Source organism: Crinia signifera, chromosome 4 (assembly GCF_055691185.1).
Source record: "Crinia signifera chromosome 4, ASM5569118v1, whole genome shotgun sequence".
Classification (NCBI taxonomy): Eukaryota; Metazoa; Chordata; class Amphibia; order Anura; family Myobatrachidae; genus Crinia; species Crinia signifera.
In genome coordinates this window covers 296,225,341-296,242,044 of record NC_139220.1, presented here as the reverse complement: position 1 = coordinate 296,242,044, position 16,704 = coordinate 296,225,341, and the positions used below count along the sequence as shown (strand labels likewise).

Below are 16,704 nucleotides of genomic sequence, written 5' to 3'. Positions count from 1 at the left end.
GCTAAAACATAGCTCCATTTTTAGGTCATCGAACTTCTATCAGACCAGAAGGATCACAATTTATCCAGAAGGAAAGACATTTACAGATGGCGCCGGGCTCATCTTTCCAGGGGATGGCGATGGCGACGCCATTCGCCATTCCCTGCTCCGGCGCCATCTGTGTGTCGGAAGGGGACGCGCGCGCACGAGGTGCGCGCGCGTCCCCTTCCGACGGTGCTGCCGTCCCCTTCCGACGGGCGCCCGGTGCCCACACCGGGCGCCCGCACCCCCCCACAGCCGCCTCGGGTCCCCCCAGCCCCCCTCGAGCGGGAGGCGGACAGTATTGTGTCCGCCTCGCCCGCCGGCCGCCCGGATACTGAGACGCACGTGCGTGGGGGACGCACGCGCGTCTCAGTCAGATGGCGCACCGTGTTGCTGGCGGATCGCCAGCGGCATGCTGCTGGCGATTCGCCAGCAAGCATAAGGCTTGCCCCATCTGTACGTTGATGGAACGCAAACAGGATATTCCTTTGGAACGCATCAAGACGCGAATATCGGAAGTCGTCACCATCAGACAAAGAGGAGTACTAATGACCAGGACGCAGCACGTCGGGTGGGAAGGCTTCAGAGATGACGACAGGACGTTCCCCATGAAGTGGATGTGACGTCCCGATGCCATCCGGATACGTACGGCGAGCTGCCAGCCAGGTCCGCGCTAGTATAGAAGATGCACCACAGGAAGTGACGCCGGGTTTTTCTCTAGACGCGGACAGGATGTGACTCTATATCGAACCAGGAAGTTGGTAATCTAGCCTCATCACGGCAATATGTATTTACCCACAACATTGGCTATAGGAAATAGGACTTGTCTAAAGTATACAGCGCAGAGGAAACGGCGGGAATCGGAAGGGTACCGCCCCCAATTAAACATTAGGAAACCCACTATATATACAGGATGACTACAGAGAGAGGATGCACCTTTGAAAAAGATCCTGTTGGATCGAAACGCGTCGGTGGACGATTCTCTCTCACACCTTTTCACCCTTTGGATGTCTATGGTCTATCAGACGGGAACACCTGCAAGACACCAGTGGTCAGGTAAACGGGGCCCCACTTACCCTGCCCACTGCTTTTACATCTCAAGTTCTCAGGTTTAACCGGTTTATGATAGTACCAGTGACTCCAGTGGATGTATGTTTACATAGCATTGTATGTTTTTAAGACACCCCTTTTTTAGAAATAAAGAGATACTTTTTGTTTGATTATATATAGTATCTCGCGGTGTTACTTTTTGGTTTTTCTTCTCATATCTTTGGGGAGGTACAACACAGGACCCACAACCGAGGATCCTGAGGTTTAAAGACCCATATGATATACGAGTTTACATCAGACGTCGAGTGAGTACGTTGAGTAGGGGGATCTACCCCCAACATAAAGTCTTTGGCTGAAGCCAACATATGACCGTATATGATTTGTGATATGCCTATTGAAATTTGATACATTGTGAGTGCATTGGAAAAGGGGGAAAAAACCCCCAATACCCATACATATATATATTTATATATATTAACACCCAATGTCCTTTGGAAAACTATTTTATGTCTGACAAATTCGTTTGAAACAGGATTACACGAGGGACATTGCCCTCTTTCTCTTTTCTTTTGTCTCTTTATATATGCAAACGCGGGAGGAGACAGTGGAAAGGAAGATAACAGGAGGACATAAATAGGGGAGTATAAGTCTCCATTTACATAAAATATCCCTCCTTCACTCATATCTAGTAGCGCCCACATTTCACCGATTCAAGTAAGCTTTCTTCTTTGCACATTTTCTATAAAAGGCCTGGGTGTGTCCTTTTCCAACTTGAATCAGAAATATAGGCAGCTTCCATCGCGCAGATCAGTGTTGACCCCACTCTTCTTTACTCTGCATATTTATCTATGGCCGAATACTGCCCTATACAGTAACAGGTTATTGCCAGTGCTAGCGTCTGGGGGTGGTCACCGGCCGTTTCATGGGAGTGCCAAGAAAAATGCAGGCGTGCCCAAGCCTGTTAGGGGAGGGTTTGTGATGTCAGCTCCGGCCTCGGTTATGCTGATTTCATCACAGATCCCGAGTAAGTCCCTGGCTACTCCCTTGCAATGAGTGGTCGTCTAATGAATGGATTTGGACATTTTCACTCGGCTGCAAAGTCTTCGCTATCTGTGCACATTAATTCACAAGTTGGGATTTCACTATAGTGGGGCCCATGGTTTGTTCCAGACACACAATTATTTTTGCTGTACTGACTGGCCCCATGTCCATTCATGTGAGATCTTATCTCTGTGCAATTTGTTCTCTCACATCAGTGGCCAATTTAGATTTAGGTGAATGATAGGATAACTTGTATCCCCAATAAAGCTCTCCTTTAATGACCACACACGCTGGCAGATTATAGTTATTTGGTGTCTGGGAATCATTACATGAGTAGTTTATAATAAATAGAATAAATAGAATATTAATCACAAATAACAAAAACAACGGGTTACACTTCCAATGTAGCGCATGAAACTGAATAGGTCAGAAAACGACTGATGAGACACACAGTACTCTCCTTGAATTTAAATCTGGTGAAGACATCAGTCGGATAGTTTATATAACCATCCTGAATTTTTGATATCCTGCCAGCCTACACCCGTTTCTAGAGTGTTTGATCCAACTCTGGTAGTCCTACCATTCGTGATAGAATACATGTTTTGATACCTTGTTACCCCTGAGGAAGTCTCTATGGGACGAAACGCATAGGGTCTCTTGGAAGTGGTATCTCACATCAAATTTATGATGCGAATATCTGTATGAAATACATATTTTATATACTTTTTATTGTATGAAATAATTTTTTTTTACTGCTTTATATGTGTGCATATATACAGTTTTGGTGAAACTGCCATCAGCGCACCTCTACACTTTCTTTCTCTCTCTGTGTTTTCCCTATACCTCTATTAACAGCGAGGTATTTAGAGGTGCTGCTAACCCCACAGCGCAGACAGGGTCACAACCCCCATCCTTATATATATATATATATATATATATATATATATATATATATATACTGTATATATATATATATAGCATTGCCAACAGTGATACCCATGCTTCAGCACAAAGGGTTTTTATCAAAATAACTCAGGTGCTTATTACAGATGTGTCCTTTTAATCGCAGTAAGGGTGTTGGTTTAAAGCCGGGAGTGTGCCAGCCTCCCATTCACTTCAACGCTATACCATTGAAGTAAATGAGAGCCTGCACGTTCACTTCAATGGGATACTGGTTCCATGAAGCAGTCCATTGAAAGAATGGAAAGAATGAAAGAATATGCTTATTATGCATGGGTTTTACAAAGCAGTATACATTTGGCTTTATGTTTTGTCTTGAAGGTCAGCTGTGGCGAAAGTTGATAAGTGGTGTCTAACAGGGGACAGTACCAAAAAGTTGCAACTTCCTGGGCACAGAATGACATGTGTGGTGCAGATTCCTGACCCCAGTATTATATACCTACTGGAGGAAAGCGTGAGAAAGCTTCCAAAGAGAGAGAACGCCTTGGACAATGACCAATTTACTCATTTCCCCCTGTATGGGGAATGCAGCAAAGCAACCTGTGCGAGGAACTGCCATAGAGCCGGTCATAGTTCTTCCACTTTTACAAGTAATGCCATGGAGCTCCTGAACCTTATTAATATGAAATGCACCCACTTAAATAAATTAGGTGGAAAGAATGATGGCATCGGAGAAGCAGAGTCCGAGAGGAGGCATGATTGTAGCAGGCTGCCCAAGATGGGGAAAGATAATGTGTCTGTTATGGACGATGGTCACTTGGCTTCTGCTAGTAGTGAACAAGATAAGAAGCAATTATTGGACTCACAGTGGAGAAATCCTGTTAAAAATGGTTGTCCTCTGTCTGAAGATTACACTGACAGCCCACGAGAAATATCAACCCAGAGCAGAGACAAAGCAGGACAACAGTCCACATTTGGATCTATAGAACATGAGGCTTGTGTTAGAAGGACCCCCCGGAAACAGAAGACACCCACTAAAAGTGTGGAAAGGCTAGACCCCTCGTTCCATGGTATTGCGTTTCAGATGCATCTTTGTTTTGAGGAGAAATGTGATGACTGCCAGCTCATGGTGACCTCGTGTTACAGGTAAAAGCTTCTATATTAAACTGGTTACAGTTTTGCCTCAGACAGGGCTGGCAACAGAAATCACCCTTAAGGGCCCCATACAGTATGCAATTTGGGACCAATTTCAACCGAATGTGCCGGATTGGGAAATACGGGTGAAATCGACCCAAGTCCCATGAGTATGACATCTGATCTAATCCGGGAGCTGCCGGGGGAGCTCAAGGGAAATCGGGTCCTAAGGACAAGTAGGCCTAGCCTGTAAGGGCCTTTACTCTTGACCCCAAACCTCACCCCGGACCCCTACAACAACACTTCCTTGACATTATATGATTATATACAGCCTAGAAGGAAAAGGAAATCTAGGGAGCATACATCTGGGCCCCCCACCCCACAATAGTGGTAGTCACACTACAATACATAGTGGGGCTGGGATGTATTAAGTGTCGTTATGGGGGGGAAGTGGTATAAGCATACGCTATGTGCGCTGATATCTCCCCCCCCATGCAGTAACACGGCGGTGGGTGCCCAGAAACAGGTAGATTACCAGGGGGAACCCCTGTAATTATATCAGGCTACATGTATTGGGGGCTAGGGGTTCATATGCCACGGGTGCTGGATGTGATACCCATACGTGCATGGAGGGAGAGGGGGGGATACGGAGCGGAACCAAAGTTACTGGCTTAGCCCTGTGACCAAAATCCTAGTTTCAGCGCTGTATTTATTTATACATGAACCATGGAAGAGTGGTGGCCTGTTTTTCCTCCAAAGCTCACAGTTTTGCAGGACAAGACGTCATACCTTAAGGCCCATACACTATGTGATCTGGGCCCCATGTCACCCAAATCCAGTAAATTGGGCCGAGAAATTGTTGAAATCGGCCCTAATACCATGTGTATGACGTACTTATGACCTCCTGGTCTGATCCAATGTGCATGGGACCGCATATCGGATTGGACCTGGAGACCATATATCAGGGTTGCCGACTTTTACAATCTCCTCTCCGGGAGAACCCGGCCATTCCGGGAGGGTTGGCAACCCTGCCATATATGCTGCACATATAATCTCCGTGTCGGACCCCCTCCCTGCGGCAGGAAGCGGGAATTGCATGCAATACTGTACATCACACAATGAAGGGCCGCATGCAATATATTGTATGCAATCCTGCCACCCGGAAGGGTCCTTGGCGGCACCAGGGGAATTGGATGCAACTTCTCCCATAGAAGAACTCGCATAGTGTATGGGGTCCTTTAGGGGTAGAGGGGAGACCTCTGGTGGACCACACATCTCCACCTCTAGGGATCAGGTTTTAGACTTTGCACTTGTATTTTACATTATATCTACTGTATGTCACATTATACTCCACACCACTATAGTGCATTCCCTGCAGTGTATTGCGGGTATTTATCTGCTACATTACCATGCACTAGAAGTATTTACTTATACCACGCTTCCTTGAATCAGGACCGGACGCTCCAGAGGTGTGAGTGGACTGTAAAGGGGGCAGAGCCACGGGAGGGGTGGGAGTGTCTTTGGTCTGGCACCGACCCCTTTTTGTCATTTTGGGGGTGTGCCCATTGCTCCCAGAGCAGCTGGTCACCCCTCAGCTCCCCTCCCTGCACTAATAGACGCCGTGCGCATTCACACAACATATTTTTTGTGATCACCATCTGTCCTGCAGAGCGTCAGTGATCACTAGCTCTCCCAACTGTCCCCAGGCTGTGGGACACAGTGACCTGCAGGTGGGAAAGTGGGACCATTCTCTTACTCATAACCCTTTTGCATTATAACAGTATGCACTGGTCCATTGTGATGCATTATAACTATGCATTTGTACAGTACATTATGACTGATGCATTAGAACAGTATGCACTGAGGCATTATATCCATATGCATTGGTATGTTATAACCGTATGCTCTGTTGTACTGCACAACAGTACACATGTGACGTCACTGTGGTGTCACAATTGTATACATTTTTAAATGCTCCTTATTGTTCATTGCTGTCTGTGCAGCCGCGGAAGAAGCCGGAGAAAGAGCTCAAAATCCACCCTCCGTTTTAAATCCACATCAATATCCAGCGGGTCAGAGGATGATCAGACACCTGCATCTGTATCAAGTACGTAATGTCATGGCGCATTGTATTCTAGAGTGATCATGTGCATGCACTGGTACTGAGCACACAGCACTGTATAATGATGATAAGTGATCTCACTGCAATGTATAATAGTAAGTATATATACACTGTATAATGGTCACACTAAACTATTTAAAGATACTACGTTATGCAGATGTAGCATTTGTCAACACCAGAATGTCGTCAGTTATGATGATCTTTGCACTGAATGTGTCGGCATCTGCATATTGTGACTTGCTGAAGTTCTGCAGGGACCAGACCATTACAGTAGGGTTTGGCTGTGGCAGGGGAGTGATAGGAACTAGGGGTAGGGATGTGTTTTAGGGTTTGTGATCCTAACAGCCAGAAACACCACAGAATCTACCAGAAGTCATCTGGATGTCACTGCCAGACCTAGAAGACACAGGTGGAGCCGCCGTATCCGGTAAGTCACCACTAGACCAGAGACGTTTTGTTGACATTTCACCAATGTCGACATCATGAATGTAAATGCGGTCAATATAAGCATGCTGCATGTCGACATTACGATATGGTCAAAGTATACCACACCCTGTTACCCGGTAGCTATCTACTAATAATGATCACACTGTGAAAAAACTTGGTCAACCATTTTCATGTCAACCTTTTAAAGCCCTGTCGACCTTTTGTACCTGTCAACCTTAGACACAGTCCCCTTTTTCACTGTTGACTTTTCTCATTTCAGCCTTTTTGGGTCACCCTACTGACAGTCTATATTCTCTAGATCAGGAGTCCTGTCCTCAAGATCTACCAACAGTGCATGTTTTCCAGGCAACCTGTGGATCTATAGTAGGCATGAATGCAGCAGGTTTGAAAATGTGACCATTAGTATTGACTACAGCTGTGCACCAGCTAGGTGATCTGGAAAACATGGACCGTTGGTAGATCTCGTGGACCGGTTTGGCCACCCCTGGTCTAGATGTATTCTATCACAACCACCAGGGCGGTGTTGGGTCAGAGCCAAGGTGATGTGAGTCATTGTCACACCCCCTGAACTTGCCCCTTTGGGGGAAGTCCCAAGGTATGTTCTGACCGCACTACATTGTATATTGATAATAAGCATCTGTATACGGATGCTGATCATACCGGATCTCTGAACAATAATGATGTCGCTGCATTGCATAATAATACTGAGTATGTTTCTCTAGGGAGCAAATGTTGTGCATCTTGTAAGACTCAGAAGACTCCTCTGTGGAGGGATGCAGAGGACGGGACGCCGCTGTGTAACGCCTGTGGAATCCGGTAATGCATTGTACACAAATGAATACACGGCATGTAATACAAATTCTTATACTATGCGCTAGTTCTGTATGGGTCTAATTCATGTTTGTAGGCAATTGTGATTTGTAGGCTATGGTACGGCTAATGTTAGCAAGTGAAGCTGCAGTCAAGAAATAATGAGAGAGATGCCCACCGGACTCGTTGTATGCTCAATCGCAATTGTGTATACATTAGGGGACTATATGCAATTACGGAGAACACCAAAGTTAAGGGTTGGTGGGCATAGGCGAATCTAGAGCTCAAAGCCCACATTTTGTGATGGTCAGTTTACATTAGAAGCAGAAGCCAGGAGGAGACAGGGGAGCCGGGACCGCAGACAAATCTTCTGCTGGTCCCGGGCTCCGGCGGCAGGTGAGGTGACTGTCCCGGCAGGTGGCAGTGGTCTGTACATTGCCCACCCCACAGAGTCAGACTATACAGCTGGGCATAGATTGCTGTGCGCTGCCCAGCTGTCATTTCTTTATATTTTATGCAGACAGCGGTCTAATGGGTGGTCCGGTGCACCCCTGGACCACCCCTTAGATTCGCCTATGTTGGTGGGTACGGTAGCGACTCCATACTCCACCCACATAGGATCACGCAGCCATCAGAAGATACACACATAGAAAAAGGCAATAACACACCTGCATTTTGCCAACCCCTCCCCTTATACTCCCATTTACCTACAAATGTCCACTTCCTGCTTATCGCTCTGGGACAAAGTTCTGAGTGCGAGCGGGATTCGCAGCGGCACCCTCACACGCGCATTGTGATCGCAGCACAGCCTCCATTATGTACAAACATATCTAGCTGTTTCTTTTGAGGGAACATCACAATGGAAAAAAATGGATGCACAATCAGTTTGTACAGTCACATTGATGTAAGAAAAAAAGAAACGTGTGGAGCTTAATAATACATGTGAAGCAATGGCACTAAAAGATCACAATTTATTAATAGCACAGACAAAATAAAAAAATAAATAAACAAGTACAAATTTATTTTATTTATTTATTAACAGTTTCTGATTTAGCGCACACATATTCCGCAGCCCTTTACAGAGTATTGTTGAACATTGACATCAGTCCCTGCCCCAGTGGAGCTTACACTCTATATTCCCAACCACATATACACACACACACACACACACACACACACACACACACACACACACACACACACACACACACACACACACACACACACACACACACACACACACACACACAGACATTCTAGGGTTAATTTTGTCAGTAGACAATTAGCCTACCAGTATATATTTGGATTGTGGGAGGAAACCAGAGTACCCTGAGGAAACCCACGCAAGTACAGGGAGAATATACAAACTCCACACAGTTAGGGCCATGGTGGGAGTCAAACCCGTGACCTCAGTGCTGTATGACAGTAATGCTAACCATTATGCCGCCTGTGCTGCCCGAAATTAAACAAATGAATCAAATTCACATAATAGTAGACATATACAGATCATACCTAATCGCGCAGCCACGCCCCTGTTTTTCACCCCTCTGCATCGCTGTATAAATGTTGTGCACATGCCCACAGCATCTATTCCCTTCAGGCTGGGGGACTCCCAACTGTCCCCCCGCGCCGCGGGACAATGGCGGCCCCCGGCGGGATGCGAGAATGTCCCCAAAAACCAGGACGTTCCCACAGAAAGCGGGACAGTTGGGAGGTATCTATAAATGACCACCTGGGGGTATCAATTAAAATATTTCATATATAGGTAGAGTTACACCACCTGAATGGCAGGAGTGGGTTACTCTCAATTCTTATTTATCTGCAGTGCAATCTGCAAAAGGTGTTTCAATAGGGCAATAGGTGACAGCCTGCCCAAAGGTGTTGTCATAACCATGCCCCAATACAAGGGCACATCCAATGCCTTGGAGGCCCAGATGAGGCATCTGACATCTTCCTCCTGATTGCGGTCTCTGGGCGGGATGCAGTAACATCCGCAGCCCCTCTCCGCCACACATCACCGGCTACCGCAAAGATAATTATTGCATATGCGATAATTATTGCAAAGGACAGCTCTTGCATTAAGAGCTGCCCTTTGCGATATGCCCGGCAGCTCTCCCCCATTCTCCTGCCCGGCAGCTCCCTGCTCAGCCCGCTGCAAGGGCTGCCAGGCTCCGCCTCCTTCCTAAACCTGGAAGAGGTGCAGTAGGAGGCTGCCCGGACAGAGGTGAGGGTATTTAATGCATTTTTTGTTTAGTGCATCTCGCCCCCCTAAGTGGTCTGCATTTACTGTAAATCCTTTACATGAAGATAAAATCCCGAAATTTCTCGGTTTTGTGAAACAATGCAGTTGTAAAAGCCATGAAAATGGGAATAACTTCTGTCAAAATACAATGAAAGCCTTCTTCTAATTCCAGGTTCTTGGCTCATCCTGTCCCGCCCCACCCTAGCCTTTCCATATACTGTATTCTTGTGAAGATCTCTGTAGGGAAAATGTCTGACATGCCGCTCCCCTTCTACCCACTCATTCTTTCCACATGGAGCTGGAAGCTGGCCCACATTCCTCATCGTGCAGGGGAATTCCCACTTAGTACTAGTAATCAGCTTTTTCAGTGAATTTGCAATGAAATGTTGAACTCCTAAGCTAATGTTCTTTGCCTGTACCCTCAAGAACGTGTGCACCAGGATGTACTCCTGCATCCTGCACTTTGCTTAAAGCCACCGTCCCACTTGTTTGGTCACTTTCCCCTGGCAAGCGCTTAGCAGAGCCCTGGGAACTACAGGCTGAGGTACAGTTTCCCTGAGGCTCCTCTGGTCTGGCAGCACAGCATCCGCAAATCCTTTACGTTCAGAATTTGAATTTGCCTGCATAAGTGGGTGTGAGAGATAGGACCAGTCAGAAGCCTCAGTATCTGCAATGATGCCTTCTTATTGGTCAGCACATAAAACCGCTTTCCGAAACTAAAAAAAGCTCAACATGCACTAGGTCAACATTGACCAAAGGTGAACACAATCAAAATGTTGGCATGACAGTGGGGGCAAGGCCATGAATTAGCACGGTGGCCGATTATCCTTAGGCTGCACATGTGTATGGCCAGTAGTGCGCATGCATGACGCCGTCCTGTGATTAAAGCCTGCTAATTTTTTAAACCGCTGGCAGTACGCAGCCACATCTACTTGAACTTTGCGGTGTGATCAGGTCTAATTTACCCTTAGGGCGGTTTCACACACTCCGGCTCCTGCCGGACGGCGAAATTCCGCACGGCCAGGAAGCCGTAGCTTCCACATGGTCTCCAATTGGGAATAGTAAAGTGTGCTGAGCGTTGACAGGTGTCAACATTGACACAAAAAGAACCATGAAAAAACTCATGTTGACCTTTTTATGTGCGTACATTTCCCATGCCAGTCTTTTGCTTGTCAACCTATTCAATGTCGACTTTTTTTCAATGTCGATCTATTGATATCGACCTAGACATTTGAAATCAAAACCCGCTGTTGATAAAGTGCTAGGAAAAGGGAAACAAAATTTGAAAATATTTGATTATAAAACTATCAGGACACTAATTAATAGTCATCATCTATAATAAAGTACTTGTAATATTAACCCCCAATCTAATAATAATAATGGCAACAATATGTTCCTATATACGTATAATTATGCTTTCCATGACCGCCACCTGCACCCATTAAAAAGTGTCATGATGTGCATGTGTGTTATGTTACTTATTCAGTTTGTTAGGTGTCCCCTAAACATCATTGCCCTAGTGGACTGTCTAGTTGCACCCAATAGAATCACCGGCCTTGAAAGAGGAGAATCAAAGTTTTAATTTTTTTTATTTAAAGAGTGACTTTGTTAATAAAATAAATTATTCAGTGCCCGCTTGAGTCTCTTCCAGTGGCTTAACTATAGCTCTGCAGACCCCGTGGTGGCTTGGAGGTGCTGGGTAAGTTTGGGTGCTGCGGGGTCTGGAGAAGCTATTTCTGGTAATGGGTCCACTGCCGCCGAGTTACTCTGTTGCTGCCGGCTTGCTGGGACCAGCAGAGATTCCTGTCTGCAGTCCCAGCACAATTACCCCTAACAAAATGGCTGCCCCCTCACAGCAGACTGTTATTAAGGATGCTAAAGAAGGCGACGGCCTCCTCTTGCCGGTCTTCTGTAGGCGGTGGCCATTTTGCAAATTATATTTGAAATGTAACAGTAGAAGCATCAGGACCGCAGACAGGAGGATCTGCTGGTCCCGGCAGGCCAGCGGTGGCAGATCATGCAGTGGTGAGGGCGTAAGAAGAGGCGGGGGGCGGGCGCAACATTTTTACTTATGCTACTGGTCTCTTCCATGTTTAGAGACACATTCAGGGGCATCTTTTTTTTTTCAAACCCCACAAAATATAAGCCAACTGAACATCATTATGTATTTAGACATTCAGGGGCAGCAGCAGGAATTTCTCAGGGCTTTTTGTACCTGTTGCTTTCCCCAGTAAACAGTATGTAACGATGGTAAACTTAGTGGAAAAAATGTGCAAATCACACATTCCTGCCAAGATAGCCCAGTACATGTGCTTGTGTACGGATGGAAAATACGGATTGTGTCATGATTTAAACAATGTTATTCTGAGCTAGAGGGGGATTGTTTCCAGACATACTTACTGTACCAGAGGCTTATAGTTTAAAAACCAAATTCTGCTAGATATGACAGCAAACCATGTTCCTGCTTCCTTTGGAGATACTGAATTATTACTGTGAAGTATGCAAAACAAAATGTTTTTTTTGTTGAAAGAATATAACATATGTTTTAGAAATATTTCTGGCACAAACGGATATCCACTGAACCTTTCCATAGTATCCATATAATCTTTGTATAACCACGTACATTATGCCGTATGTCCTCCTATTACCCCATATACCCTCTCCCTATATCTATTCCTATTACTCCCATATACCCTCTACCTATATCTACTCCTGTTACCCCATATACCTCCTATTACCCCATATACCCTCTCCCTATATCTCCTCCTACTACCCCATATACCCTCTCCCTATATCTCCTCCTATTACCCCATATACCCTCTCCCTATATCTCCTCCTATTACCCCATATACCCTCTCCTATATCTCCTCCTATTACCCCATATACTCTCTCCCTATATCTCCTCCTATTACCCCATATACCCTCTCCTATATCTCCTCCTATTACCCCATATACCCTCTCCCTATATCTCCTCCTATTACCCCATATACCCTCTCCTATATCTCCTCCTATTACCCCATATACTCTCTCCCTATATCTCCTCCTATTACCCCATATACCCTCTCCTATATCTCCTCCTATTACCCCATATACCCTCTCCTATATCTCCTCCTATTACCCCATATACCCTCTCCCTATACCTCTTCCTATTACCCCATATACCCTCCCCCTATTACCCCATATACCCTCCCCCTATATCTCCCCCTATTACCCCATATACCCTCTCCCTATATCTCCTCCTGTTACCCCATATACCCTCCCCCTATATCTCCCCCTATTACCCCATATACCCTCTACCTACGACTGCTACTAATACTCTATATGGCTTTTACAAATATTAGGTATAAGAAGTATGGATTGAGATGTGGCCATTGCTGGAATATCCCCAAGAAAGATGGAAAATCATGCTCCAGATACTGTGGATGTGGAGGGATGTTCAGAGCTCCCGTGTGAGAGGAAGAAATGACAGGTGACTCTTTTTTTGTTTTTGAAAAGAGGGGGGTGGGGGGAGTTTAGATAGAATGGCCCAAACTGATAGACGTCCCAGGTGGCAGCGGTGTTGATCCGGACCAAAGGCAGTCAACCATGCATTGTAGGACATAACGACAGTATGTCAGTGCCTGGCTGCAAGAGCTTGGCTACCAGTCCGGCTTCATTTACCAGTAGTGCTGTAGGTAAGCTGTGAATAAGGGCTATCTAGGCAGCTCCCTCTTCTTGCCCATAGTACTTCCCAGCTTCTCGTCGTCGTAGGAGTAGTCTTCTCTGGGGAGGACATGACATCTCATCCCCAGCATTGCTAGTGTTGATGTCACTGGAGGAGGGGAGATAGCGGGTACAAATCCCAGGCCTGACACTTGCATATCCATTGCGGAAGGCACCCGGATGCTACAGCCGGTCAGAACGATGAGCAGCCGCTACACTGCTGGCGGTATGGTAATAGGAGGCTGTACCTGCCCATACCACTTTTCTTTATACCACTTATGCCACAGATGATATGGATGTGTAAGGTATTGCCATTTGTTTAGCAGCATACTAATATAGCACGTGTGGGTTTTGGCACTGAAGATTTTCTGCTTATTAACCCTCTGGATGCCAAGTGAATTTGTCAAAATAGGTGTAAAAATTGCCAAGCAAACATTTGTATTCATCTTAATGACCTGTGATGTTTACCATATATAGGAAATATAATCTATTCTACACAACATTTTGTATCTGAATTTATATAACAAATGTGAGGGATGATAGCATATTTCGTGGATATTTTACACATCTCTCACAGATGTTGGCACTCAAAGGATTAAGCATTTGGTGTGAAGAGAAGGTATGTCTCTATGTTAGGGCTAAAGGAGAACATTATTCTGTTTGGTGGCTGGAGGATAGTCCTTCGCCAAGTTACTCAGAAGAGCCTTAACTGGAGAACATGGAATGCATAAGGTGGTAAGCAACTGGCACATCTCAAAATCTGGTCTTAAGGTGGCCATACATCAGAAAGATATTGTACCCAATCATACAATCTCAACTGATTGTAAGATGGATTGTATGCAGATTGTGTGCACATCTTATGTACATAATCATACAATCAATCAGCAGATGGATTGTATGACTGATTGTAAGATGGATTGTATGCAGATTGTGTGCACATCTTGTGTACACAATCATGCAGTAGATGGATTGTATGATTGATTGTATGATCGATTGTGTGTAGATTGTGTGTCCAAAAACCACCAAGGACTGCCTGGGATTTCAAGGGAAATTGTACACAATCATGAGCGCAATCGATCTTAAGATCGATCTTTCTGATGTATGGCCAGCTTTAAGCTAGTGGCATATGTCCTTGGTCCATGAACGAGAGGTGAAATGAGGAAGGGGGAAGAGAAGATGGAATATACAGCCCAGGTCAGAGTTGATAGATGCTGGCTATAACAGAGATGATTGCTCAGCAGCAACCACAGATGGACCTGATTGACCTCCTGGGATCAAGCACCTGCCAACAGCAGCTTATCTCTAGCATCATGGACTGGATGATCTAACGTCTATACTACCTCGTGATAACTGGGCTGCTGTTCTAAGGATTCAGCTGATGACCTTAGGGAATGAGGCATCTTGGAGGATCAGATGCCTGTATTCAGATGTGAGGCTGTAAGATGTCTAACAGCCAACCACCACGGACTGTATGAACTGTGGAACATCAAGTATAAAACAATTTTCAGCAAGTATAAAAATATTTTTTTTAAGCCACTCTTCCACACCCCTGGAAAACATCAGCGAAGTTCAGATCTCTGGTCACCAAGAATCCCAATCAAAAGATCCAGGCTGAGAAGAGGTGGTGAGCACACAAACACTGTTCCAGCTGGAGGTCACTCAATTGAGTGTGGTGTAGAACTATGGTACTAAATGGAGAGAATAATCTGTTTGCCCAAATCTCCCCCTGCATAATGCATGGGGACATCTGCAGCTAGTCAAAGTGTCACTGCTTCAAGGAGAAGCAATAAAAAACATGGTCATAGAAACAGATAACTCAGTGGCAGATAAGGACCTCTGGGCCCATCTATTCTTCCCTTTTTCAACTTTTTGATTGATCCTTTTGGCAACTTCAACACTATTTGTTCTTCAATTCTAGGTAAAGATCAACAGCGGCTGCAGCACTGACTACCTAGTGCAAGGGGAGGAGGGGACCTCTAAACGCACATAAACATACATGTATTTAATGTGTGCTGGCAGTGTATCCAGATTGGCAGCGGCGCTCCTTGCCATAGCCACCGTGGTGAACCTGGGACTCAGCATTGGCTTTGCTCTACTAAGCCCTCCCCCAGACTCAAATGAGTGTCTAGGGGTGGGTTTAGTAGTGTGCAGCAAATGCCAAGCTGTGCTAGTACAGTACAGGGTCCCATTGCCAAAGTTACAGCAATAGCCTCCATAGAGACAGGCCTAAGGCCTGGAACGTGACAAGCTGGCCACGGTTGGCTTCACAGCAGATGTAGTCTTGTAAATCAATCTTGGGCGAGTTTATGGAAGAGAAGTTTTCTCCATCACTCATATAGTCAAGCTGCAGGTTTTCAGGGGATGTGCCAGCATCAACCCACCACATGACAGATCCATACTGCTAAACAAAAATACCAGCATCATTCAATCAAAGGAAAAGGTTCAAGCTGCGTGATCATCAGGACCTAGCCAGTTTTTTGGGCCTTTGAGATATAACCTTCCCTGGCTACACAGAGCATGTTGTTTTCCATTCTGATACAGCTTGGTTGCCTAATGATGCTTTTGTCCTTGCTGGCAGTGAATTATCAGCGATGGAGGTTCGGCATGTGACTTGTGGAAAGGCTAAACAGTAAATAAGGAGATATGTCAGTCGGGAAAAGTTCATCTAGTGATCCTGTGCGTCCTTCGCTCACAGCTGGGTGCAGCTGCTCAGGAAATCCCTGTGGTCGGATCAATCTGGAGTTTCCTAAATACATCTGGATTACCAGTTATCCTAAATTAGATACGTTTTACCTGACACGTCATGATAAATAACATTTATGTATTTAGGTTAGAAAGTGCCTGTATAGCGATAAATGGTGCTCCACCTGTAAATAGATAGAAGCACTATAGCACACTGCAAGTATACTGCATTTTGTGATATTCTTGGTCCAAATTCAACCGAAAAGATTTTTAACTATGTTCCTTGGAAAGTGTCAGGGCGTAACTACATATTTGTGGGCCCCGTAGCAAAAATTTTTTAAGGGTCCCTATGTGCCAAGCTCTGTGCCACATAGCAGCTACACCTATGGTGGTTATGCTCTTGGGTTTATTACTTGATTGGGGCACCCCTTGGTCATATTGGGGCCCAGACCATAGGAAATACTAGTCCTGATTCCAGCCCATTGTCTTTCCTTATAATAACCATGCATTTCTGTGTGTGGCAATGCAGGGGGACCACCATGGAAAGGTGCCC

General features: G+C 45.5%; 1 protein-coding gene across 1 annotated transcript in view; it reads left to right on the top strand.

Moving 5' to 3' along the window:
• Window positions 1-16,704, top strand: part of ZGLP1 (zinc finger GATA like protein 1) — a 54,460-nt gene that overhangs the window by 35,658 nt on the left and 2,098 nt on the right. The window contains exons 2-5 of the mRNA XM_083185084.1: window positions 3,394-4,158; window positions 6,150-6,253; window positions 7,438-7,531; window positions 13,109-13,236. Coding sequence (XP_083041210.1) covers window positions 3,394-4,158; window positions 6,150-6,253; window positions 7,438-7,531; window positions 13,109-13,220 — 1,075 coding nt within the window. The 3' untranslated portion in view covers window positions 13,221-13,236. The remainder of the gene's footprint in view (window positions 1-3,393; window positions 4,159-6,149; window positions 6,254-7,437; window positions 7,532-13,108; window positions 13,237-16,704) is intronic.